The 27,142-nt window shown below is 38.5% G+C and overlaps 1 protein-coding gene across 2 annotated transcripts in view; it reads left to right on the top strand.

The window, feature by feature from the left end:
- eIF2gamma (eukaryotic translation initiation factor 2 subunit gamma) overlaps nt 1-27,142 on the top strand; it is a 281,173-nt gene that overhangs the window by 84,088 nt on the left and 169,943 nt on the right. For both annotated transcript variants that reach the window (XM_089249936.1, XM_089249937.1), the window contains one exon: nt 4,211-4,305. In XM_089249936.1, coding sequence (XP_089106062.1) covers nt 4,211-4,305 — 95 coding nt within the window. The remainder of the gene's footprint in view (nt 1-4,210; nt 4,306-27,142) is intronic.

Raw genomic sequence — 27,142 nt, 5'->3', positions numbered from 1 at the left:
ATCTGCAACTGAACTACATGCCACTTAAGTGAACTGGGGGTTTGCCGCTGGTTGCTCAAGTGATCTGGAAATGTGCATGAGGTTACTTAGGTGGTCTAGATATATGCTGTTGGCAGCTTACGGGCTGTTCAAAAGTATTACGTCATCATCGATGGGGGGGGGGGGTTGGATAATGCTTACGTCATCAACCACCCTTTATGAAAATATGAGTTAGGATTCAGAGGTGCAGAGCTGATGACGAAATTTTGCTAACAAGGGGAGGGGGGTCAAAAATGGTTAAAAATTTGCTTACGTAATACTTGAACGACCCCTTATATCTAGAAATGTGACACAAGCCACTGAAGTAATCTGGAAATGTGTCCCACTTAAATGATTTGATGATCGTTCGTGGGTCACTTGAGGGGTTTTGTTATTTGTGCTGGACCACATGAGATAACTCAGAGGGTCACAGGTCAGCATGTGTGTTTTAAGTAAATGTGTCTCTTTGGAAAAAAACTAGACATTCATAAACATATGCAGGCCATTCTAATCATTGTATCCTTCGGATATAGTGTAACTCCAGGAAGTGTTACATCAAGGGTGTTCAACATTCAGTAGTGTGGGCTATTTCATTGATTTTGAAATGTGTCGCGGGTCACTGAAGCTGACCTGTAAATATTTCTGGATCAATTGAGTACTCTGGAACTGTGCCGCAGTGGTCTGTAAATTGTCCACGGGTCACCTAAATGATCTAGGAATGTGCTGCAGGTTACTTGAATGATCTTTAAAAGTTTCATGGGTCACTTGGAGTGGTCTAGAACTCTGCCATGAGTCACTTAAGTGTAGATGAACAATATCGCAGGTTACTCTAGTGATCTAGGAATGTGCCACAGGTCACTTAAGTGAAGTGGAACAGCAGCTTTGGTAACTTGAGTAATCTGGAACTTTGACACGAACCACTTGAATGACCTGAAACTGTGCTGCAGGTTCTCTTGAATGATCTGGAAATGTGTCACTTAGTTCATTTTTTACAAAAAGAGGTTTGAAGCTGTGGCCTCAACAGATGACTACGGGGCCACATTCGGCCCGTGGGCAATGGGGTATGCATGCATGTGCTACATTTCTCTGGCACCTAGACAGGTTTTTTTCCTTCCCTGAAAAGCACGGCGGAAAATGGATCACGATCATTAATTGGACTTTTAAAGTAACAGTAGAAATTTTATTAATTTCTTTCTAGTTTTGCTGTTTACATTGTTTTTGATTCCACATTCTGTGGAAATGAAAGATTTCTAAATTTATTAGAACTTGAGTTTCTTGAAATATCAATAGATAATACTATAATTAAAATATATAAGATGTGAATCTCAATGGCACATTTTTAAATGCCACGATAATTTGGGAATTCAGTTTTTTCCCTCCTATTTTTGTCAATGGTTTTCCTATTTTTTCTACTCTTTTTTTCAAATTTTCACTTCTAGGCCTGTAGAAATTCAGTCTTTAAAACCCTTATCACCGATCGCTACCCAGTATCATAAATTATGAAAAATTTGAATCTTTTATATCAAATATAAATCTTTGAGGAAAAAACATTTTAAACAAGTACAAACGCTTTTTGAATATTATAGAATTAAATTCCAATCTTTGGACCAAGACGTCAAAAAAATCCTAAGAAAAGTAAAGACATATGGATAAATAAATTATTGATAGAATAAATGTTAAAGAAAAATTGTACAAAAAATTTTAAAAATATCCAGGCATAATCTCTTGTAAGACAGAATACTACAACTATAACAGGGAACTGAAACTTACTATATTAAAATAAAAAAACAAAACTACACTCATGTGCAAAATTAAGAGAATTAGCACATTATGTCGAATTTCTGAAAAACTAGTGGACAGATTTTGATCAGATTTGGTACGAATGCACAGTTATATATAATAGAGTAAGATATGTACCATACAAAAAAAAAAGTCGTAGTATGCATGCATGATTGTCAGCAAAGCTCATCATTACAGGAATGTCCAAAATCCATGTTGCGAGATCGAACTGAGAGTGGAGTCCCTGTGGCAATTGATCCCACTTCTGCAGCAACAGTTTTCCGTTCTGGGATGGTTTTCGGAGAGGGATGGCAAGATGCAGTTGCCCTCCCAAGAGCGTCCCAGACATGTTCTTATTTAAAATAATCCATAAGCTTGGATTGATGCATATTTTTTTTGCTCTTTGAACTTTGGGCCTTCACAAATTCAATGTTTATGTGAAAATTTGAAGATGCATAAGTATGCAATGAATTCACTGTATGATATACATTACGGATGATGTGAAATACAAATAATACAAATACAACGCCACAACAGGCAAATTGCCCAGCGAGGTGGCTGACTTAAGAACATCATGGATCCCCGAGCCCTACCTACTACTGCTACACCACAAATGCACCCCCCCCCCCAACGAATCAGTACATGCGGGAATGTACGTGTAGTGCAACCTGACGTAAAGTTTGTTTCTGTGTAATGTTTGTTATGTGCAGTGCTGCCATCTGCCACCAGTTTTTCAAACTATGAGTGAAGTGTTATGATTGAATGATTTATCGTTGTAGGACTGTTGCTCTCTGTGGCGAGACTTTTTAACTGGGAGATCGGCTCGCATTTGCGCCTTGAAGTTGGGAACCACAGAAAACCAACTTCAGCCGACCAAATACAACGAATTATGTAGTATGTGTAGAAATGCAATTTCTGAAGGTTTCAATCAAAATTAAATATGTGCCTATTATTCATGTGAAAAATATGCATTTGTAAAAAGCCCTTGAATTTTTAAGTTTTACCTTGAATAGTCCTTGAATTTTTTTTTCGTTGGAAGAGTACGAACCATGAGTTGAGTAGTAGTCCATTTCTGATCTACGGTTGTTGAATCAGAACTGTGAAGCAACTTTGATTAAGCAAAGAAGCTGCAAGGTTATATGATGCAGCTTTGCTATGTTGTAAATTTACCTGCCTAAATAAATTGCCTTGGCAAGGTATATTAAAATTTATTTTACTTACCCGTGGGTAGTTTGCTACGACTCGGTGCATGGAGAACCATGATGGTTAGACTCAGGGCTGCAAGTAGGGGGGAGCAGGCGGGTCTCTTGCCCCGTGCACTAGGCCCGAGGGGGTGCAAATTTCATTCTGAAATATCTCGAACATTACAAGGGGGCATCAAAATGTGCACTTGTCCCAGGTGACCAAGCATCTAGTTGCAGCCCTGGTTAGACTGGTGACCCAAGGAATGGATTGGAGTCAGATCCAGAGTCCTTTCCATGTCCCAATCCATTATCGCCGTCAGATCATCTGTCTTGCCTGATGCAGTTCTAGAGGCAGCCCCCACTTCAGTAGCGGGTTCTGCCTGGAATGTAGATGTCTCCTCAGGATGTGGAGTCGCCACTGTGGCTGGTTTCTGTTGCCAGGAAGGCTCTCTGACCATAACTGTGCTAGGCCACAGTGCCCCATGAAAGATCTGGCACCAAGCCAGTCAACCATTGCCTGCTCCACCCAGTGTATTACGCCCGTTTTCCTGGTATGATATCTCGCAGATGGAGCTGCCCAGGCTCCAGATCCTCATTGCACACACTTAAAAGTTTCAGATATCGGTTTGGATCAGTCACCAGGTATCCATAACGAAGAACTTTTTGGTTGGAGGTCTATCACTGAGACCTAGAGCTAGATATCCGGTGTGACCCCCAACGTTAGGTGGAGGTGGTAACCTGTTGATCACCTCTTTTAGCCACTCCAGGGTGGTCTGGTCTCTACAAATGATGCATAGAAATGGTTCTGTTGGCATGGGGATAGATACCCCCTAAAGAGACATTAGGATCAGGGTCGAGAAATTCTGGGATACGAAAAGTATGTTCAGCATATTAAATCATGCAGGCAGCGAGAATTTTTTAATCTATTCCTATATATATTTATTCACATTTAGAAAATTGGTTTTGTGAAATAAATGAAATATATTTTCAAAGCATCAAATGAATATTATATAGTTACCAATACTACGTTTGATATGAATGAGTAGCATTCAAAAGTATTTTTAATTAATATGTTGATTAGTGTATTAAAAAATCTTGATTAACCAGTTGGGAATTTTTATCTATTACCAGTCCTAGGAAAAAAATAACCATTTTTCACAATTTATGTTTCAGTTATATATGTATAATTGTTTGTTTTTTTTTTACTAAAAAATTTTTTTCTAATTTAGACATGTGTCATTTGTTGATTGTCCTGGACATGATATTCTCATGGCTACCATGTTGAATGGGGCTGCTGTAATGGATGCTGCATTACTTCTCATAGGTAAAATTCTTGTTTATATTAACTTCAAAAAAATTTTTAGTTAATGTTTTCTAATGGTATTTTGGGTTTTTATAATTTTATCGTTTTTTCAACCTACATCAGCAATTCATCCATAGACTAACAGGGTTCGTACTGTGCTTAAAAAGTCATTAAGCTTCATTTCCTTTTAAGGACCCTTAAAAACTTAAAATCTCCTTAAAATTCATCCAGCTGTTTCTAAAAAAAAATTTAATTTTCCCCCCACCCTGTAATATTTCCTGCTAAGGTTGATGAATGGTTGATGAATGGTTGATGATTCAGCATCAAGTAGTACTTGATGCTGAAAGAAAGTCCCTAAAAAAAGAAGGAAAAAGAAAACAAGGCGTGAGAGATCATGACACTTGATTGGTTGGACTACAGTGGCCACACCCGATGTGCTGATGTCCTCAGCTCATGAGTACACTCATGTCCATATATTCAGGATAATGCCAGCTCCGGCAAATAAAGGTTCAGAAACAAAACAAATGTTACTTATTCATAAACCCCATTTATTAAACAAAAGATAAAGAACAAAAACGATGGTGTATGTATGATACCATTCATAAAAACCATGATTTTTGCTCGCTGGAGCAATTGTAGAAAATATCTCCTTTACAAAAACTTACTATTACATGGTTGGTATGATGGTTAATACATTGTATATCTCCCATGCGATGAAATACAGTCCGTACAACGCCTAGGCATGCTGAGTATCAAATTATCGATCTGATCTTGGGGCAGATCACTCCACTCAGCAAGCAATGCTCTCCGAAGTTCCAGGTATACATGTAGGAGGTGGTTGACAGGCTGCAACTCGTCGGCCAAGCATGTCCCACACATGCTCTATCGGTACACACACACAAAATGGTTCTCTTGTTAATGGTTCGCCAAGGGACAGAATCCCTGCACATTAATGGTAATTCCGGTGTGTGTTAAGCAGCGATGCCACTGACTCACTATAGCACAGCGATTACTCAAAATTTAAGAAAAGAGGCACATAAAAATTTTGTTCATGCAGAGGGATGCGTTCTTTCCCAGATGAGAAATAAAAAGTGTGTAGGTTTGTTCGTCCGTATAAATTGTTTTTCTTTCCTACCACGCTGTCTCATGACCTTGGAAAGTAGTTTTCACTAAGTCTGGTGAGAATGCTGGCCATTCCATACAGGTTATATCCTCAGATTCAAGGCATTCGTTTACGATGTTTGCTCGGTGAGGACGGGCGTTGTCATCATAAACACAAATTCTGCGCCCATGGCACCCCTAAACAAACGAACATGTTGTTCCAGAATGATGTCCCGATAAATTTGGGCTTTCATGGTTCCGGTTTGAACATGCAGATCTGTTCTGGAACCCAGTATAATTCCCCCCCCCCCCAAACGAGCAATGCTGCACCACCGTAATGGTGTTGTTCTTGATGGTAATGGGTACCTGGCGTTCTCCATATGAAAGTCTGACGTGAATCAGACTGCAAGCTAAACCTGGACTCGTCGGAAAACATCACACAAGCCCACTGTGACGATGTCCACATTGCATGTTCTCTACTCCAGGCTAATCCCTGCCAACAGTGAGTTGCCGTGAGCAGAACACATCTGACAGGCCTGCTAGCATATAGACCAATATCTCCCAAACATCTGTACATGGTTTGCCTTGAAACTGTGGTACCCGTGGCTGCAGATAGCTGGCGAGACAGGTCGGATGCTGTGCTCCGTCTGCTTCTTTTGGCAGTTACTGCCAAATACCGGTCTACATTCGGCGTTGTAACTCTGGGGGCGACCTGTACTGTAACGTCTACTGACATTTCCGTTATCTTGGAGTCGTTGCCAAAGCCTAGAGATGACACTTTGGGCAATTCCAAGTTCCTCGGATACTTCCATCTGAGTACGCCCACATTCCAGGCGGCCGATAATTCTACCACGTAAAAAATCATCCACATGCGTCCTGTTACATAACTATGCGCTTATGGCACTGAGTGCCTTACATAACTCTTGGGAACAATTTCACTTCTTTGCCACCATTCCTTATATACCCCCCCCCCCCTTACACTCTCGTCATTGTCACATACTATCGGCATCATCTGGTGGCTTCCTGAAATTTGCATATTCTGCATTCTTGCAGATGTGCGTGATAATTCTACAGGTGAAATTTTTACTTTAGATTTAGATTTCCGTGTGATTCTGAATTATCTTTAATTTATGGACATGGACATGAGTGTATATGATAGACATAACACAAACTCAATAATAAAACATAACACATGCACTATTATTACATATAAGGTAAGGGTCAGCCGAGTGCTAACAAGGCTGACAAGATGTCAAGAAACATCGTAATATAATTGATTGCACTTGTTGAACATGGTTTGTACGGTCCTTGAAAAAAAAAGTTCATTTTCAAGGCCTTGAAAGTCCTTAAAAATCCACAAGAGTCCTTGAAAAAGAATTTTTTTTTTAAGAATTCTGCGAGAGTCCTTGAACAAAAAAACCCCAGTGTTTTCTGAAATTGTTTTCGCCACTTTTTTTTTTACTCCGTCAGTGAGGTCCTTAAAAAAAGTACAAAGCACAGGGAAAAAGCCTTAGCAGCGAATAACCCTGGATAATTGGATTTAAAGCACATTTTTTTCCCATTATTCTTAAGCCGGGTTTTCCTAGGAGCAGGTTTTCTGTGTCGCGTGCAAAGTGAATCGCCCAGCTTGACATGCCGCCCATTCACAAATAATAAGAAAACAGGTTTGACTGTTTTTCTAGAGCGCAAAGCTAGTGTTTTACATCGGGCGTGATTGGCCGACTGCTTCTGGAGAAGTCAAATGTGTTGGGCGCCACACGTTTCACCAATCTTCTCTCTTCATTTTTGTTTTCTTTCACTTCCCTTCATCGAGCTCAATGCTTCCCTTCAAACCGGAGCGCATGCAGACAGAGTATGCAGCACGGTAGGAAAACACAAACGCGTAGTGATTATGTAACACGTTTCTGTCTACGCGAAATGATCCAGTTCAGTTCATGTGATGCCAAAAACCTATGTTGGAATGATTTTTCCCTTTTTGTTCTCTATGCACGTGGAACCGCTCGGCCCGACACAATATGTAAATCACCGGCGTCGTGCACTCACCCTCACAGGAGTTCGGCTTCATATCGTAGGCTGGTTTTTTCCATGTGTATGTCGGGATTGTTTTTTTTTTTCCCTCCCTGAGATTGCCAGTTGTTATTTGAGTTCTTGAAATGAACTTCTGATCGTTGTTTTTTTTCCAATTCAACTCAGTCGGCATGCTCTGGCCCCCAACAACCCACTTCTAGGAAAACCCGGCTTTCTAGTAGCATGTATCCTGTGATCGTATGTAGACGTATTTGGAGTTGTTGGAAGTCATCAAACTTTTGTACTAGGTATTTTTTTTTTTTTGGAGGAATTGAGAAATCAATATCTTAGAAAAAAAAAGTTTCATAATTTTTTTGGGAAATAATTTCAGCCTTTCGGTCCGAAAGAGAGCGAAGCTACCTCTCTGATTAGTGTCAAGAAAATATTGATTTTTTTCAATTAAGGGGTGATGTGAAGCGCTCTAAAGAAAGAAAACAAAAAATGAGTGGCAATTGTATGTACGTTTAATAACTTGTGACGGAAAAATCCCTGCTATCAAGATTGGTTGTTGAGTGCTCCAGACAAAAATGCCGCCAAATGCAAGCTGTGCTCCAAAATCATCAATATCGCTTCAATGGGTGAATCGGCGCTGAAATCAATTGAGCTTATATTACTGGAGGGAGTATGACCATCACCACCTAGAGATAGAAGGCCTCTGCAGTGTTTGCCATAAACGTCATTCAGACTACCTAGCAAGTTTGCCACACAGCATCGTATTTTTGTTTCTTCTTATTTTGGCACCAAATCTTCCTGATTGCCTCAAAAAAGCTGCATAGTGATTGGATGTGGAGCATAGAAATCGCCAATTCTGAGCTCGATCATTTCTTTTTCTCACAACATTGATACTGGCACGAGCAGGGAATTTTTTTCCATGAATATTCTGAGGGAAAATAGACTACTTACTGACGTCACAGGCAGAGTGCAGAGACCTCCTTTCTCTAGGAGGTGATGGTATGACGCAGGGCCATAACTAGGATTTTTGTATTCTCTTGCCATCCCCACCAATTCGGAATTCGATAATTTTATAACGGTGTTCACCTAAAAATTGTCACCCGCTGCAGTTCCCCCCCCCCCCTCTAGTTCCGGCACTGGTATGACGTCAGCGGTCTACATCATTCCTTGGAAGATCACATGACGCGTTGAATGTCGGCGCGATCTCCGTTATTTTCTTATGGCATCCATAGTCGTTTAAAGGAGTGTAAAACAATAAATGAAAGAAAAATAGTTTCGGTATTGATGAGATATATATATATAAATGTATATGATTCCAAAATTAATGAAAGATTATTCCAAAGTTAATGAAAGATTATTCCAAAATTAATGAAAGATTATTCCAGAATTAATGAAAGATTATTCCAAAATTAATGAAAGATTATTCCAGAATTAATGAAAGATAATTCCAGAATCAATTGCATTAGCGAAAGAAACAAATCCGGAATTGATGAAAGCGATTATTCCAGAAGTAATGAAAAATAATTCTAGAATTAATAAAGCAGATAATTCCAGAATTTATGAAAAAAATTCCAGCATTAATGATATAAATAAATTCAGAATTAATGAAAGAAATATATAATTTTATATATATATATATATATATATATATATATATATATATATATATATATATATATATATATATATATATATATATATATATATATAATTTAATCTTTTTCTATCTTTACAAGAATCCTTTTTTTTTTTTTTCTTAGTCTTTAAAAGAAAATTAATTGCAATATCTATAAACTACATTCCAATTGGGAAATTGACAGGCACAAATTGTTATTCAATGCGTCATATGTTTTCCTTCCATTCGTTGTTGCTGCCGCCACTGCAGCTCCATGCTCCCTCCAATAATAAAAGCAAAAAAAATTGCGGTTTAGTGAAAATCTGGCTTCATTTTCCAATTTAAGAAACTTCCTGCCGTGTCACTTTCAGGCTTGATTCCATCAAGCCTGAAAGTGACACTGTTGAAAACAAAATAAACGTTTCATTGGATGTCAATTATTGAAAAATGAAGTTGTGAATGCAGAAATAATATGGACACTACAGGGTATAAAAACCTTCATTCATACAAATCAATATAAACAACCTGGAGGGAAGCTGTAGGTAATATGCAGTGGCCTATAAATCATTCTGAGAAATGTATTAGAGCATGAATTATTATAAATACTCAGTGTGTTTTTAGTTTGTAATTCTTGAGTTATCAGCAAGAAATTAGAGTAATTTTGTACTTTTGATTTGTTTGTAGTGGAAACATTTTCCATGGGAGAAATTTGTCATAAAGCTCAGTGATTTTTCAATGATTCACACAGTGGGGTTTTTTTCCTCTATGATTAAAAACATGCATCTTGTTTTTCTGATATTTTTTTCTTAATATTTCAATGTTGATGTTAAAATTTGAAGATGCATAAGTATGCAGTGAATTGAACTGTATGATATACATTATGGATGATGTGAGAGTTTCAATCAAAATTAAATATGCGCCTATTATTCATGAAAAATATGCTTTTGTAAAAAGTCCTTTAATTTTAAATTTTACCTTGAAAAGTGCTTGAATACAGAAAATCCAGAAACATTTTTGGGTTAAATTTCTTGTGTATTGATATATACACATTATTATGATATATAGTCAGGGGTGGGAACTCTGTGCCAATTGCGCCGCACTGTGCCAAAACTAATATCTTGCGCCATCCTGCTCCAATAGCGTATTTTCGCATTTTTCTGCACCAAATAGCAAATTTTGCTTCAGTATGCCCGGAATTTCGGAAAGGGCGCCAAAAAATTTTTGTTCCTGCTAGCCACAAAACGTTTCTTTATGAGAAGAGCGTGTTTTATTCCACTATACTTAAACTATCGGCCCCTGATCGGGCTTTCCATCGCGAAACCCCGATATTGTCCGTGATCGTGGAACTGAAGATGGTTTGCAATGCCTTTCAGCTTTAAAGTGCAAATTCGAGTGTTTCCGTTAAAAAAAAAAAAAGTCGTCACTGGAAGCAGCAGAAATTATTGTAGTCGATTGTCATTGTGTTAAATACCGATGTTTCGTGAAAAATTTTTTCATTCCGGGAGTAAAAAGCGCATGTCCGCTGAATTACGAATGTTAGTTTAGAAACTTTGCCGAATAACGAGCGTTAAATCTCTAATGTTGCCGAATAACGAGTGTTAAATCGCCAATGTTGCAGAATAACGAGCTTTAAATCGCCAATCTCGCCAAATAGCCAGTGTCAGATCGCCTATCTCGCCAGATAATGAGTTCTGAATCGCCAAACATCGAGTTGATTCTTCCGAAATTCTCTCCCATTTTGCAACAATTTCTTTCCAAGTATAAAAAAATTAAAAACTTATAAAATTGTTTTAGCTCATTTGAAGTGCTGCTGTTCAAGGCAGCAAATAGTGTCGTCAGTAAGCAAAAATCATCTTAAATAGACGGGTGCAAAAAATTTTATGACAGCCGCTCTTTCAAACAAGGTGTCAAAAGCCTAAAAGCACCAAAAACAAAAATCAAGCTGACGAAAAGATGTTTGATAACAAAAGACATGCTGCAGTTTTATTTTGAAAAGGGTTGAGGGTTAACAAAAATATTCTTGTTAATTTCACTGCTCCCATTTATAAATATCTGCTCCGAATCCCATATTTTGCTCCTCCAAAATTGCTCCAAATCTCGAATTTGCTGCTCCAAAACTGCTCCGAATCCTGAATTTTGCTGCTCCAAAGCTGCTAAAAAAATAGACTTAGTCACTTCCCACCCCTGTATATAGTATATACACATTATATTATGATATATAGTATTATTTCTTCAGCTGTAAGCCAGAAGAACATAGGTCCAAAATTTTTATTTTCCATGAATTCCCCCTTCCCCCTAAGTGATAAATAAGTGTTACTACTATTTGACTTGGCTGTATCATGAAATACTGATATTTAGACTTTCTACCCTCATTAATAAATATGCATTAATATATTTTATTGAGTGAGTGTTAGCCGAAATGCCAACATTGTCTTTTGACTATTTCATAGGGTGACAAAATTCTCAAACTCAAAAATGAGCATGTACACTGGTGTAAGAAATTAATAGAATTTGCAAACTTGGTCGATTATCTCTAGAACTACTGTACCGATTTTAATGAAATTTGATATGTACATATATTGATACAATACAAAATAAATAACCATTCAATAATTGTAATACACACGCATGATCGTGCTTAACACTCGTTGGAGTCTGAAGGTATGAAACAGCGGTTGCAGAATAAACAAAAAAATGGGTTAATAGGGGTTATGGTCCCCCTCTTACAGATATACAGGTCTCGCAGCGTGATTTCATACTTGAAATAAGGCAGTTTGTCATTTTCTGTGGGAATTGGTCCCACTTGTTCAGCAACGCTGTTTTCATTCCCTGAATGGTTCCCAGAGGGGAGTTGCAAGTTGCAATTGCCCTCCCCAGAGCGTCCCAGACATGCTCTATAGGGTTAAGGTCTGGAGATCTGGCTAACCAATCCATCCGGCGAATATCCTCACTCTCTAGAAAATCGTCTAGCAGAAGAGCTCTATGTGGCCTCGCGTTATCGTCCATTAAAATGAACTCTGGGCCAACTGCACCCCTGAAAATGTGAACATAGGGCTCCAAGACCTCATCTCTATACTTCACACCAGTCACAGTGCTTCTTTCAAAGACATGGAGAGGTGTGCGGCCATCCAACATGATGCCTGTCCAGACCATTGAACCTCCTCCACCATAATGATCGATTTCGCGGACATTGGAGGGTAGGTAGCGGGTCCCTGGTTCTCTCCATATGAACGTACTGCGAGAAACGGTGCTTAGGCTGAACCGGGACTCATCAGTGAAGAGAACGGTCGCCCATTGATCCATACTCCAATCTCTATGCTCTCTGCACCATGATAAACGGATTCTCCTGTCCGTAGAAGTGAGCGGGACGCAGACATCAGGTCTTCTTGCAAACAACCCTCTCTCATGAAGTCTTTTGGAAACAGTCACCCTTGATACACGGGTTCCTGTGGCTGTATACAAGTCACGAGAGAGCTGAGAAGTTGTAGTACTCCTGTTACGCCTCACTATAATCGACAAATGGCGATCTTCTCTGGGCGTCGTGGCTCTTGGACGACCTTGCCCAGGTTTTCTCTCGATGGATCCGATATCCTGGAACTGTTTCCATAAGTTACAAACGACGCTGGGCGTTAAATTGAACTCTCTACAAATCTGGACTTGAGATTGGCCTGCTTCTTGCCTCCCCACAATTCGCCACCTCATTCCATCATCTAAACGTTGGTGGCTACTCATTTTTACTGTTACAATTTTAAATTAACCGATTGCTGCAAAATAACACCAAGAAATCCGCCGAGGTGTGCTAGCGAACGAAATAAGTCTTGACTTACGTGCACTTATAAAGCCTGTTTCTCTACTGGCTCCGCGTACACACGCGTGTACGCTTATGTATTTCACGTACAAGATTTGCATTTTTGTCTAGAAGCACTGGTTTTACATTCACTTCAGTTCTTTTCATGAAATTTGATAAAATATGCAAATTCTCTTAATTTATTTCACCAGTGTACATCAGTTGGCACTGTTGATTCTAGACCATTTTCAACAGTACGAGCTTCATCCGTGATGTTCCCATTTTCATTAGCACGTAATTGGCATATATCTGCATCCTCTAATTCGCTTAATCTGAGTTTCTAAATATCTTACAGCTTCTTCTAATGTAAGATATCTTTTGATATGGTTACACTCATCTGAATACAACAAGACTATCTAGGATTGTCGAACTCGGTTTGATTAGTCTGAAGTTCACAAAAACATACATTCCTAAGAATGCAAGAATAAAAAAGTATTCACCCAATATAAACAATCCACCCCAGAAAGCACATTCTTCTGTGTCATATTACCCAGAATTAGCCCCTATACACATGTCGAATGATGACAACACCCTTGTGTTCAAACGGGAAAATTGAAACAGCGCACTGCACGTTAGATATCCTTAGAATTCTGCTCTCTTGAAAGGCCAATGTTCCATAAATGGAACATGCATTTTTTAACACGCTTAGCTCTTTAACGTTTAACAACACAAACAAACTAATTGATTTACTTTGATATATTAAGAGGTAAAAACACACAAAATAATTTTCAATTTACTTCAAAAGTGAAATTTCAGCAAATTTTTATCGAAATGGGGAAAAAATTCCCAAAAAATGTCAAATTTCAAAATTCTGTCAAAAATGTTTATATCAACCTGAAGTTTCCAAATTTATTTCAAAAAATACTTTGAACTCTCGTCTATATACGATAAAAAACCTGAAATGTTTGAATCAATTTTTATCTGATATTTTTTTAAATATAAACTAATTCTAAAATTAATGAGAGATTGTTCCAGAATAAATGAAAGATTGTTCCAGAATAAATGAAAGATTGTTCCAGAATAAATGAAAGATTGTTCCAGAATAAATGAAAGATTGTTCCAGAATAAATGAAAGATTGTTCCAGAATAAATGAAAGATTGTTCCAGAATAAATGAAAGATAATTCCAGCAGTAATGAAGATAATTCCAGAAGTAATGAAAGAATAGTTCTAGAATTAATGAAAGAAATAATTTCAGAATTGATGAAAAATTATTCCAGCATTAATGAAAGAAATAATTCCAGAATTGATGAAAGAAATAATTCCAGAATTGATGAAAAAATATTCCAGCATTAACGAAAGAAATAATTCCCGAATTGATGAAAAATTATTCCAGCATTAACGAAAGAATTTTTTTCATCAATGAAATAAATTCAGAATTAATGAAAGAAGTAATTTAATCTTTTTCTATCTTTAGAAGAGTTCTTTTTTTTAAATTTTTAAAAGAAAATTAATAGCAATATTTAGAGACAACTGTACGTTTCAATGAGAAAATTGACAGGCTCAAATATGATGCATGGAATAACACAATGTTTCCTTGCATTCGTTGTTGCTGCCGTCACTGCAGCTCCATGCTATTTCCAGTAATAAAAGATTGATGCTGAAATCCCGTATGAAAAGTGAAAAGCATTGCGATTTGATGAAAATCTGGCTTCATCTTCGAATTTATTGCTCAAGAAACTTCCTGCCGTGAATGATTCTGTCAAGTCTGAAAGTGACGCCGTTGGAAACAAAATAAACGTTTCATTGGAGGTCATTTATTGAAAAATGAAGTTGTGAATGCAGAAATTATATGGACACTACAGTGTATAAAAACCCTCATTCATACAAATCAATATAAACAACCTGGAGGGAAGCTGTAGATAATATGCAGTGGCTATAAATCATTCTGAGAAATGTATTAGAGCATGAATTATTATAAATACTCAGTGTGTTTTTAGTTTATAATTCTTGAGTTATCAGCAAGAAATTAGAGTAATTTTGTACTTTTGATTTGTTTGTAGTGGAAACATTTTCCATGGGAGAAATTTGTCATAAAGCTCAGTGATTTTTCAATGATTAACACAGTGGGTTTTTTTTCTTCTATGATAAAAACATGCATCTTGTTTTTCTGATATTTTTTTTTTAATATTTCAATGTTGATGTTAAAATTTGAAGATGCATAAGTATGCAGTGAATTGAACTGTATGATATACATTATGGATGTGAAATAAAGTATGTAGAAATGTAATCTCTGAAAGTTTCAATCAAAATTAAATATGCTCCTATTATTCATGTGAAAAATATGAGTTTGTAAAAAAGAGTCCTTGAATTTTTAAGTTTTACCGTGAAAAGTGCTTGAATAGTCTTTGAATTTTTTTTCGTTATAAGAGTACGAACCATGTTAAATACAGTAATAGTTCTGAGAAGTTCGAATTTTTAAACTTTTAAAATTAACATTCTTAAGAAATTAATATCAGGATTTTTTTTTCTAAAATTAACATATCTTGAATAATTGTAATAATATTTATTGTATTACTTCTTTGATAACATTTCTTAAATGATTCTTGAGAGTTCGAGAATCATTCAAGAATTCAAAAACAATTAATTTAGTCACGGCTGCAGCCATAAACTCGGCCAGACCGACAACATCCATTTTGGCACACCTCTGGTCCGTCGCACCGTTGTTTCATCTTCCCCCCCCCCCAGGTCCGTAATTAGTTTTTTTTTTCTAGGAGGGGGGGGGTGCACTATGATGGCCAATCAGCAAACAAAATTATTTTTGCATTACATTGTGGGGGGGGGGGATTCTTTTTTATTTTTTGAACCTTCAAAATTGTCTCCATTTTCAACCCTCTGCTCTCACTCCTTTTACCGGGTGTGTTGAAAATATGACTTTTAAAAGAAAAATGGCTGATATCATAAAACCCTTGGTATTTAATTTCTAAATCGCTGCAAATTTTTCATCTTTACATACTGTAGCCTCTCAGAAATCTATATAGTTTCATTACATGTCGTGTTCTGATCGAATAAAACAACTCTTACTTGATTTTTACTTAATATATTCTACTATCTCAGCATTAATCCTGAGATAATGTTTGAATATCAGAAATATGCAACTTTTCATAGAAAATCACGCAACTCGTGGTAGCGTAAGTTGGGATATTACTGTATCATTGTAGAAATTACAATTGCATTATAATTTATAATATTTTGATGAGGTAATAAATATAGGGGGGGGGGTAGAGTGTTATAAAAAATATAATAGTAATGTCTTCCCTCTTTCCCCCCCCCCCCCCACGATGTAATGCAAAAATAATTTTGTTTGCTGATTGGCCATCATAGTGCACCCCCCCCCCTCGAAAAAAATACTAATTACGGACCTGGGGGGGAAGATGAAACAACGGTGCGACGGACCTGAGGGAGGGCTCTATGCACGTAGGCCAATGGTCTGCATTCCGTTGACCCCACGCCACCGTGCAGCCTGAAGAAGATGGGCTGCTGAACATTGGGAGCAACATGATTGGAGCCAGGTGCTGTTTACAGACAAGTCCCGATTCAGTCTGGAGTGTGACACCCGATGTGTTCTGGTATGGAGGGACAGGGGCACTCGAAATAACCCCGCATTCGTTCGTGAAAGGTCACAATACAGATGAGCTGGTTGGATGGTATGGGGTGGAATCAGCATAGGTGGACGTACGGACCTGCATATCATTCGGAATGGCATTTTGACGGCCCGAAGGTATGCACACGAGATACTGCGACCTCATGTCATCCCTTACGCTGGAGCCATTGGAGATTCCTTTGTTTTCCAGGATGATAATGCCCGACCGCATAGAGCTCGTCTGGTGGAGAACATGCTTGAAGCTGAAACAATACAGCGTATGGAATGGCCAGCGTGCTTTCCTGACCTGAATCCAATCGAGCATGTCCCAAACATGCTCATACGACGCATTGCTGCGCGACCAAGGCCGCCTGTTACTGTCCGAGACTTCCAGATTGCACTTCTTGAGGAGTGGAACAGTATTCCCCAAAGTCTGATCGATAACCTCATCGCATCCATGGCAAACAGGTGTGCAGCAGTCTTAGCTGTTCGAGGAGACCACACGCCCTATTAAAACTCATGCATCATGTCTAAACAGTACTTTTTTTTATCGTTTACATGTAACCAAATTGTTGCCCTAAATCATCTTTTCATGTTTTTTCCATATTTTCAAAGAATTAAAGCTTAATTCCAAATTTTTTTACATTTACGGTGATCATTTAGTGCAAAATATATTGATGTTATCAGACACCTTCAGAAGAACGAGAACAAGTGACGAAGTTAAAATTAAATTGAAAACGATTTTAAACAAAATATAAAAAATATTGTTGTAGCGATTTCAAAAATCTCCTAAAAATATCGTTATAGAGGGGTTTATCATAGTAGAGGATGTCGTTGTACTGAGAGTTTAACATTAAACTAATCAATTCAAACAAGATTTGTTAAAAATATCATTGTAGATGTATTTATTATTGATTATAGTTGTAGCGATGTTTTGCTGCACATACAAGTGTCGTAGCATATTCAGGGTTTTGTCATGTGGGGGGGGGGGGCAGGCATTCAAAATTTTTTTTCTTCCCGAAAGGCTATTTTTTTTTTTTACTGGAAAAATACACCATAATTTTTTTTCAAGAGGGGTGCACAAAATTTTTCAGGGGTAGGGGCCCGCGAAAAATCCTGGCCTGGAGGCCCGGTACTAGCATGTGGGGGCCATGGTTTTCTCATATAAACCGAAGAGTCAAAAAAACTGGTACAGGCATGCGTATGCAAATAAAGAGATATGGAACCAATCAGAGTACTGCGCTGCGGTCGGCTACGCCTATATAACACAAGTGTCTGGCATAGTTGTTAGATCGGTTACTGCTGCTACAATGGCAGGTTATCGAGATTTAAGTGAGTTTGAACGTGGTAATATAGACGGCGCACAAGAGATGGGACATAGCATCTCCGAGGTAGCGATGAAATTTGGATTTTCACGTACGGCCATTTCACGAGTGTACTGTGACTATCAGGAATCTGGTAAAAAAACTAAATCTACGACATTGCTGCGGCCGTAAAAAGATCATGCAAGAAAGGGACCAACGACGACTGACGAGAATCATTAAATGTGACAGACGTGCAACCCTTCCGCAAATTGCTGCAGATTTCAATGCTGGGCCATCAACAAGTGTCAGCGTGCGAACCATTCAACGAAACATCATTGATATGGTCTTTCGGAGCCGAAGGCCCACTCGTGTACCCTTGATGACTGCACGACACAAAGCTTTACGCCTCGCCTTGGCCGGACAACACCGACATTGGACTGTTGAGGACTGGAAACACGGTTCCAATTGCTTCGAGCTGATGGACGTGTACGGGTATGGAGACAACCTCATGAATCCATGGACCCTACATGTCAACAGGGGACCGTTCAAACTGGTGGAGGCTCTGTGATGGTATGGGGCGTGTGCATGCACTTGGCGTGATATGGGGCCCCTGATACGTCTAGATATGACTCTGACAGGTACATAAGCATCCTCCTGTCTGATCACCTGCACCTATTCATGTCCATTGTGCATTCCGACGGACTTGGACAATTTCAGCAGGACAATGCGACACCCCACACGTCCAGAATTGCTACAAAGTGTCTCCAGGAACACTCTTCTGACTTTAGACACTTCCGCTGGCCACCTAAATCCCCAGACATGAACATTATTGAACATATCTGGGATTCCTTGCAACGTGCTGTTCAGAACAGATCTCCACCCCCTCTTACTCCTACGGATTTATGGACAGCCCTGCAGGATTCATGGTGTCAATTACCTCCAGCATTACTTCAGACATTAGTAGAGTCCATGTCACGTCGTGTTGCGGCACTTCTGCGTGCTCGCTGGAGCCCTACACGATATTAGGCAGGCGTACCAGTTTTTCTCTCTCTTCAGTGTATATCTACTCTATAATATAAAATCACAAACTCAAAGGGCCTGTTTCTAAGCAACCAAAATTAGTGACGATTTTATGTTACGGAAGTCGGTTACGATTTTGGGTCAAATATTCATTCAACTAGCACATATCAGGGCCCATTTGACCCATCGGGACCATGTCATGTGCATGTACCGAGATGCTCCTACATCCTACACAGGGTTCCCACTCGTCCTACTTTTCCTACTTTTTTACCAAATCCTATCGACAAAATTTGTGTAATTGATTTTAATTGAGCAGGAAATCATTGATATATTGCCAAATATTACAAATGTTGGGGAATGCAATTAATGATTCTGTCAAAGCAAAAATTGTATAATTTTTAAGGTAATTTAGAGGGGGGAGGGGGTATGTGGACCATTTGATTAATTTTTCATTTGCTTAGTTTGAGGGTTCAACAAGTATAGTAGTCATTAAAAACTTCTGTCTGGATGGAAAAATAATTTTCTATTTATTACTTCGTTGTCTTGGACAGTATGTTTCATCATTCAAAATTATGGTGCAAATAGGTGAAACACAACAGTTTGCATTACAAAGCAGTTGGATACATAGGCCTATTCTAGGTTTGGTGATTCTGATGCTGCCCAATAGCGTTCAGTTGTCTTCTGTATTTTTAAGGCATGAAGAGGCATAAACAATATTTGCAATGCTCAGCCAAGAGCTAGAAATGAAAGTGCTTCATTTGTCAAAAATTATTACACTGGCATTGAACAGTAAAATGTGAACAAAACAGAAAAATTTTTAAAATGATGAGCAACGCAGTAAAACTATCTGGCTCGCCTTGCCTTATATACGCCGGATCTTGTAATCTACACATTTTGCACTGTGCTTTTGAAAGTGGTCTCGAAGGAGCGTCATTCTTAAAAAACGTCCGTCTTCAAAATTTGCTGTGCCTTGTCGAAGAGAGTTGACAAGCTCTGCACTTTGGAAGACTCCAAAAAAAAGAATGTAATACATATGAGGAGAGACAGCAAAGAATTATCCATGGTTGCTAGTACACTGTTTTGGCCAAAAATTGGTTTTGTAACCAAGTCATTTATCATTTTGCTTTGGCTTGAGTCAATCTTATAAGAAACTGAAATTGGTCACTGCCATGAACTCAAACACACACCTGTGTTTTTAAACTCAACAAAATTTAATTCTGTGAGAAGGGTGATTCAATAATGCGTGACTGAAAAACGCTGGGGGATTACATAAGACAACCTCCCACTGGAGGGTTGTTACATACACTCTTACACATTTCTCCCCTGCGAGAGGGAGAGAGACATAATAATAATAAGAAATACACAAGAAAAGAAAAGCGAAAGTTGACATCAACTCCATCTTGTGTTGGGAGCAAAAGATAAAAAGTTAGGCATTTCCATCCCACCCAGCATTGTAATGCTAATTACAACCAATATCAATTTAACACAATACAAAAAAAATTAAAAAATGCTTGAAATCAAAACTTGTACACAATACATATTGAAAAAGTAATTATGAAGAATCATGAGCATATAACTATAATGGTAATAATACATTTGCAAGATAAAATGCATCTTACTTATGTAGGCATATCTTATCTTAGGCATCAAAATGAACTGAAACAAATCTAAATACATCACTGCTGTAATCAAACACGCATTGCAATTAATTCAAAATGCAACAAACATATGTACAGTCAATTCAAATTAATATCCATTCTGAAAAGCTTAAAAAAAAACATTATCATATGCAATGAAATTATGCAGCTAAAATGCACAAATGAAAATACTAAAATATATCCGATTAAATATGATAAACACAAACACTAGATAAAAAATTACATGAAGACCAAGTCACTTCATTTCTCTTGAAGCGGGAGCAAACAAATTTTTGCTATGGATCGTTTGATTACTCAATTTTTAGTTCGTACAGTCACAACGCGAACCTTGTGATCTGGACCTGGAATGATTTCTTCGATTCTTCCAAGTAACCAGTTACACGGTGGCACGTTATCCTCCTTGATAATCACCATGGCACCTGGTTGCACATTAGATTTTGAGAAGTGCCACTTATTTCGTTGCTGGAGCGAACTTAGGTAGTCCATCTGCCAATGCTTCCGAATGGTCTGAACAAATCATGTTGTGAGCTGCCATCGAGATAGTCGGTTATCACCAATGTGGCACAGGTCAGGCTCAACAACGGTGTTAAGCGATCGTCCAATCAGAAAGTGAGCTGGTATTAGGACCTCAAAGTCATTAATGTCTGGCGATAGAGGTGTAATTGGTCTGGAGTTCAAAATTCCTTCAATTTGGGTCATAACAGTCTGGAACTCTTCCAACGAGAGTTTGGAAGACCCAACAGTTCTTTTGAAATGGTGCTTGAAGGACTTGACACCAGTTTCCCACAACCCTCCAAAATTTGGAGCTCTTGGAGGTAGGAAATTCCATGTGATTTCCCAGAAGGCGAAAAAATTAGCCACAGATTCATCAGGTTTCACAACCATCTGATGAAGACGTTTTAACTGTGTTGGCACCGACGAAGTTAGTGCCATTGTCACTGAATATTGATGAGCATTTCCCACGTCTAGCGAAAAACCTCTTTAGACATGCAATGAATGCGTCTGCTGTCAAATCTGATACGAATTCTAGGTGGATTGCTTTAGTCACGAAACACACGAATAAAGCAACATATATTTTATGCAATTGGCCCCTTTCTCTGACCCTTGAATTTTACGTGGAATGGGCCACAAAAATCTACTCCACAAACGTTGAATGGAAAGGTTCTGTTTACTCCTTCCTTAGGCAAGTTGCCCATTATTTGCTCGAGAGTGGTCGGTTTTGCACGGAAGCATGCTACACACTCATGAACTATTTTTCTTGCAAGGTTTCTTGCACCAACAACCCAAAAAGTTTGGCGAACGAGATGCAGTAAGTTTTGAGAACCTACATGCAGGTGTTTACGGTGATAGTATTCGAAAATCAGTCTCGTTAGTCTGTGTTTGGCTGGTAGAATTATCTGGTGTTTTTGATTGTACGAAATGTCTGCTTCATTTATGCGACCACCAACGCGAAGCAATCCTTTCTGTTCGATGAAAGGATTAAGATTTTTCAATTTGCCTTTATTGGAGACTTGAGCCCCTTGCTTCAAGTTCCTCAATTCCTCACCGAATTCTCTTTGAACTGTCTGAATTATTTTTATTCTTGCCACGTCAAGTTCTTGGGCAGTGAGTGGGCCTGATTTTTTGTCTGTCTTGGATCTCGCATTAGAACAAAATCTAATCACGTAAGCAACTATTTTAATGATGGCTGTTTATCTGCTGGCTTTCGTTATTATGGGTGTTATAACATCATCAACACTTGCTACCAATGAATGTTCAACGGATTTCTTGAATTCACTAGCAAATGTCTTATCCTCTGCTGCCAACGTAGGCGGATCCAAATCAAAACTAAGTTCTGATCTCAAATAATCAGGACTGCTCCACCACAATTCATTGTGAATTAATTTGTCAGGAGACGAGCCACGTGACACCAGATCTGCTGGATTGTCTTCGGATCTAACGTGGCACCACTTATACATACTAGTTATTTCCTGAATAACTGCCACTCTATTGGCTACAAAAGTTTTCAACAAATGAGGTGAGGTGTTTATCCATGTCAGAACAATTTTTGAATCTGACCACAAAATAATTTTCTTAAGTTCTAACCTTAGAGATTATACGACCTTACTGATCAACTTGGGCAGCAACACTGCTGCACACAATTCTAAACGAGGTATAGTAGTCACCTTGAGTGGAGCCACTTTTGACTTACTACATAAAAGCTTAACATTGTACACATTTTCAGAAAGACACCGCACGTAAACTGCTGCGCCATAAGCCTCAGAAGAAGCATCGGTGAATCCATGTATTTCAATTGATCGACCTTCACCAGATAAGCAATAACGATCAATGCATACATCATTAACAACATGCAGGGCAGTAATAAACTTGCACCATTCGGTTGCTTCATTTTTTTTGGAAGCGTATTATTCCAGTCCAATTTCAACAGCCACAAACGCTGCACAAATATTTTGGCCTTAACTATGATAGGCCCTAGCAAACCCAAAGGGTCAAACAGTCTCGCTATATCCGAGAAAACGGTGCGTTTGGTGTAATTGGAAGATAGGTTTGAGCTTACCTTGAATGTGAAATAGTCCTTTTGGGGATTCCAAGCCAAGCCCAACGTTTTCACAGTGACCTTGTCCTTGGCATCAAAACTGTATCCATTCTCGCCATGGTTGACTGCGTTAAGCAGTGTCGAATTGGAGCACCACTTGAATGTGAATGTGCACCACTTGTGGAATTGAAGTGTCATTCCACAAGTTTGGAGCATCTGTATTAATTGACGCTGAAGCTCTAGAGCGTCATGTAGCTCATGTGCACCAGACAAGTTGTCATCCACATAAAAGTCCAAGAGTGCAATCTTGGACGCATAAGGAAACCGAGATTGTTCGTCTAGCGCAAGCTATTTCAGCACACGTGTAGCTAAATACGGAGCACAAGCTGTACCGTAGGTCAATAATCTAAACACCTTAACAGGATTGTTCAGATTTTCTTTCCACACGATTCTCTGCAAATCACAATGGCCGAATTCAACCAGAATTTGCCGATACATTTTTACAATGTCGACGATGAAAGCATATCTATGTTGACGAAATCTCATCATAACTGAGAATAAATCCTGTTGAATAGTTCCACCATTCATGAGCAAATGGTTAAGAGACACCCCTGAAGAAAAGACGGCGGATGCATCAAAGACAACGCGAAGTTTTGTACTCGCACTATCGGGTCGGTGAACGCCATGATGTGGCATATAGTAGGTGTTGTGATCAACTGCAACAGAGGTGAGTTCTTCCATGTGTCCCAAATACTCATATTCCTTCATGAAGGACACGTAAAGCTTTTTCATATCTTCATCCTTGTCTAGTCGTTTGCACGTTGCGTTCAATCTTCTACTAGCCATGGCCAAAGAATCTCCCAATTGTGTTTGATCTGATTTAAGAGGTAGTTGCACTACATATCTACCTGCCTCATTTCTGGAATGAGTTTCACAAAAATGCTTTTCACAAAGAAATGCCTCAGTACTTTCAATAAGCTTGTTTTCGTTTATGGATTCCAAGTCCCAGAATTTTCTTAAGGTGTTATCTAAATGTTCTAATTCATTCGATAAGTGACAATATCGCACATTACTTTCTGTTTGGTTTTGCACCGCACCGCAAACTATCCAACCAAAAACAGTTTCTTGCAACAATATTTTAGATGTGGTAATCCGATGTTCGCATAAAATCTCAAAAAATATTTTGGCACCCAATAAAATGTCTATTCTATTCGGAACATTAAAGTCGGGATCTGCTAGCCGTATATTCTCTGGAGGGGAAACTTCAGATTTGTTGATATATCTGGAAGGACTGAAACCCATCACTTTCGGAACTATTAGCAACTCCAATGAGCGCCTAAACTTGTCATCTGAAGATGAAATTACCACATGCAGTTTCTGGTTTATGTTTACTGGTAAGCCGCTTAACCCAGACACAGAGACGAAAGTTTTATTTCTTTTCAGCCCAAGTCTCTTTGCGCATTCAGTAGTGACAAAGCTTGACTGCGATGCACTATCCAACAGCGCTCTCCATGGTTGTAAACAACCTCGTGAATCCCTCACGTATACCACTGCAGTAGCCACAAGAACGTAGTTATTTGTCACTTGTCGACGAGTGCTGTTTATGAGGGACGATGTGTGACTGACTTCCCCCATCTCATCGGATTGTTTATCAGCAAGCGGGAGTATGTTTGATGCTTGCGGAGGCGACTTTCCTTCTTTTTTTATTTTGCCTTCTAACAAGTCATTTCTTTTAACTCTGTGAAGGAGGGTGGGATGTTTGTAACCACAGATGTTACAGCCCTTGGACATACATTCATTTACTATATAGGAGTCATTTAAACAATTGAAACACAGGTGTTTCTTTTTCACTATATTTTGCCTCTCATTAATGCTTAGCCTATGAAACTCAGAACAATTATAGATGGAGTGTTCTATTTTGCATACAGGGCATGATTTCCCGTAGTTAGAGGATTTTACAGCAAACGTCCTCGATTTATTTATAGGTGAATTGCGAGGCTCACGGACGGGAATGGTTCGCGTGACACCTTCCAAAAACTGACATCTGCTTTCCAAAAACGAAATCAAACTCTCCCAACTTGGAATTTCTGTAGATTCTAGGGTCATTTCAAATTGTTTTCTTGTTTCTCTGTCTAATTTTCTGAGAATTAAATTGGATAATATTACTTCACTCAGAGCATCTGTTTTAAGATTTGCAATGTTTAATGCTCTCAGGTGCTTTAGAACGTTGTCTAGCAAGGCTCTCAAGTCTTTAGCTGACTCTTGGGTGATTTTAGGGATTGAAATTAATGCATTGATATGTGTATTAACAATTAAACATTTGTTTTCGAATTGTTTCTCTAGTGCAGAGAATAATGAATCAAAGGTGTCTTCAATGCTTTGAACTTGTCTAGCTTCACCTTTTAAGGCAGCTTGCAAATAATACAGTTTTTGTACATCGGAAAGGTTATTATTTTCGGTGATCAGAGAATTGAATTGATTTTTGAACAGAGTCCACTCTTCATATTTACCACTAAATTGTTGCAGGGGAATTTCTGGCAGTTTTACGTTTTGCTTAGAAGTATTAGTTTCGATTTTACTGGGAACAAAACTCAACAAACTCAAACGGATTTCAGTGTCCTCTAATTTTTCTTCAATTTCACAGAGCTCTACATTTAGAACTTCGAATTCATCATCTTTTAACACTTCATAATATTTCAATTTCAACTCTTCGAAACTGTTTTTTGTCGTGTTTAATGTTTCTTTTCTGCATTTAATTACTGCCTCACTAGCACTTTCATTATCTGACAAGAATTTATCAAGTCTGATGATTTGGGCCTTGACGTTGCCCTTACGTCGACTCAACACAGTTAAATTCGCCATCGTGCGAATCGAAATATGAATTTTCTGAAATTCTGCTTACAGTTCCTTGTGTAGAAAAGTTGAGTATCCAAAGTATCCAAAGTTGAGCTGATTCACTAATCAACTATCAATCTATAGGTTCACTGATGCTCGATTCACTAATCAACTATCAATCTATAGGTTCACTGATGCTCGATTCACTAATCAAATATCAATCTATAGGTTCACTGGTGCTCCTGCGATGACGGACCAACAGCCATGGTCACTGCCATGAACTCAAACACACACCTGTGTTTTTAAACTCAACAAAATTTAATTCTGTGAGAAGGGTGATTCAATAATGCGTGACTGAAAAACGCTGGGGGATTACATAAGACAACCTCCCACTGGAGGGTTGTTACATACACTCTTACACATTTCTCCCCTGCGAGAGGGAGAGAGACATAATAATAATAAGAAATACACAAGAAAAGAAAAGCGAAAGTTGACATCAACTCCATCTTGTGTTGGGAGCAAAAGATAAAAAGTTAGGCGTTTCCAGAAATAGTGCTATGAAAAAAAAAGTTAATTCAAAATTTTTTTTTGCAAAAAAAAAAATTGTTAGGGATTTTTTTCCATTATGCTATGATTATGTTGTCTAAGGGGGTTACTCTCCCCCATCCTACTTTTTAGTCCTGCGTTTTCCTACTTTTTCTCATTTTTTGAGTGGGAGCCCTGCCTACAGCAGAGCCCTTAGGCTGGAATTTAGATTTTCATTTTTCATTTCATTCCGTGCACCGCCCAGGCTCTATCGACCATTGTCAATTTTAGCCATTGCCCGGATGAGGGGCTGGGCGATGTCGGGTGCTTTATTATGCATATAAAATATAAAATACATGAACATTGAATATAAAAACACATTATTAAAAAAAAAAAAAAAAAAGTATATACAGATTTAAATATTTCTATTATACAATTTATTCCGATGAGCTGTTCTGATGTCCTTTCCAGCTTTATTGAGCCCGAGCCCCCTGTTCCTCTCTGTGGCCAAGCGCCAGGTCCTGGACCCATGTCTTCCCTCGTTGGCTTGTTGGCTAGTGTGAGCCCTTCGTGTCACATTGGTCCAACCAGGTGCCAGGTCCTTCAGCATGAGGGGAGGGGGTTGTTCGATTATTCAAAAGCTCCTCAGCTTTTGGTTGGGTGCTTCACAGTTTAAACACTGATCATTGGGACTTTGTTTCTTGATTACTCTTTCACTGGATCATCCTATTTGAAGTCAGAGTCTTCCCATATTTCGACCGCTTCTTCTCTCTCCGATTGCTCTCCCTCTGTGTCGTATTCTTCGTCTTCTAATTC

The sequence above is a fragment of the Pholcus phalangioides genome, unplaced genomic scaffold, assembly GCF_987345545.1.
Source record: "Pholcus phalangioides strain wild (caught in Gottingen) unplaced genomic scaffold, Ppha-v1.0 ptg000022l_1, whole genome shotgun sequence".
NCBI lineage: Eukaryota > Metazoa > Arthropoda > Arachnida > Araneae > Pholcidae > Pholcus > Pholcus phalangioides.
This window is presented reverse-complemented; position numbering and strand designations above follow the sequence as displayed.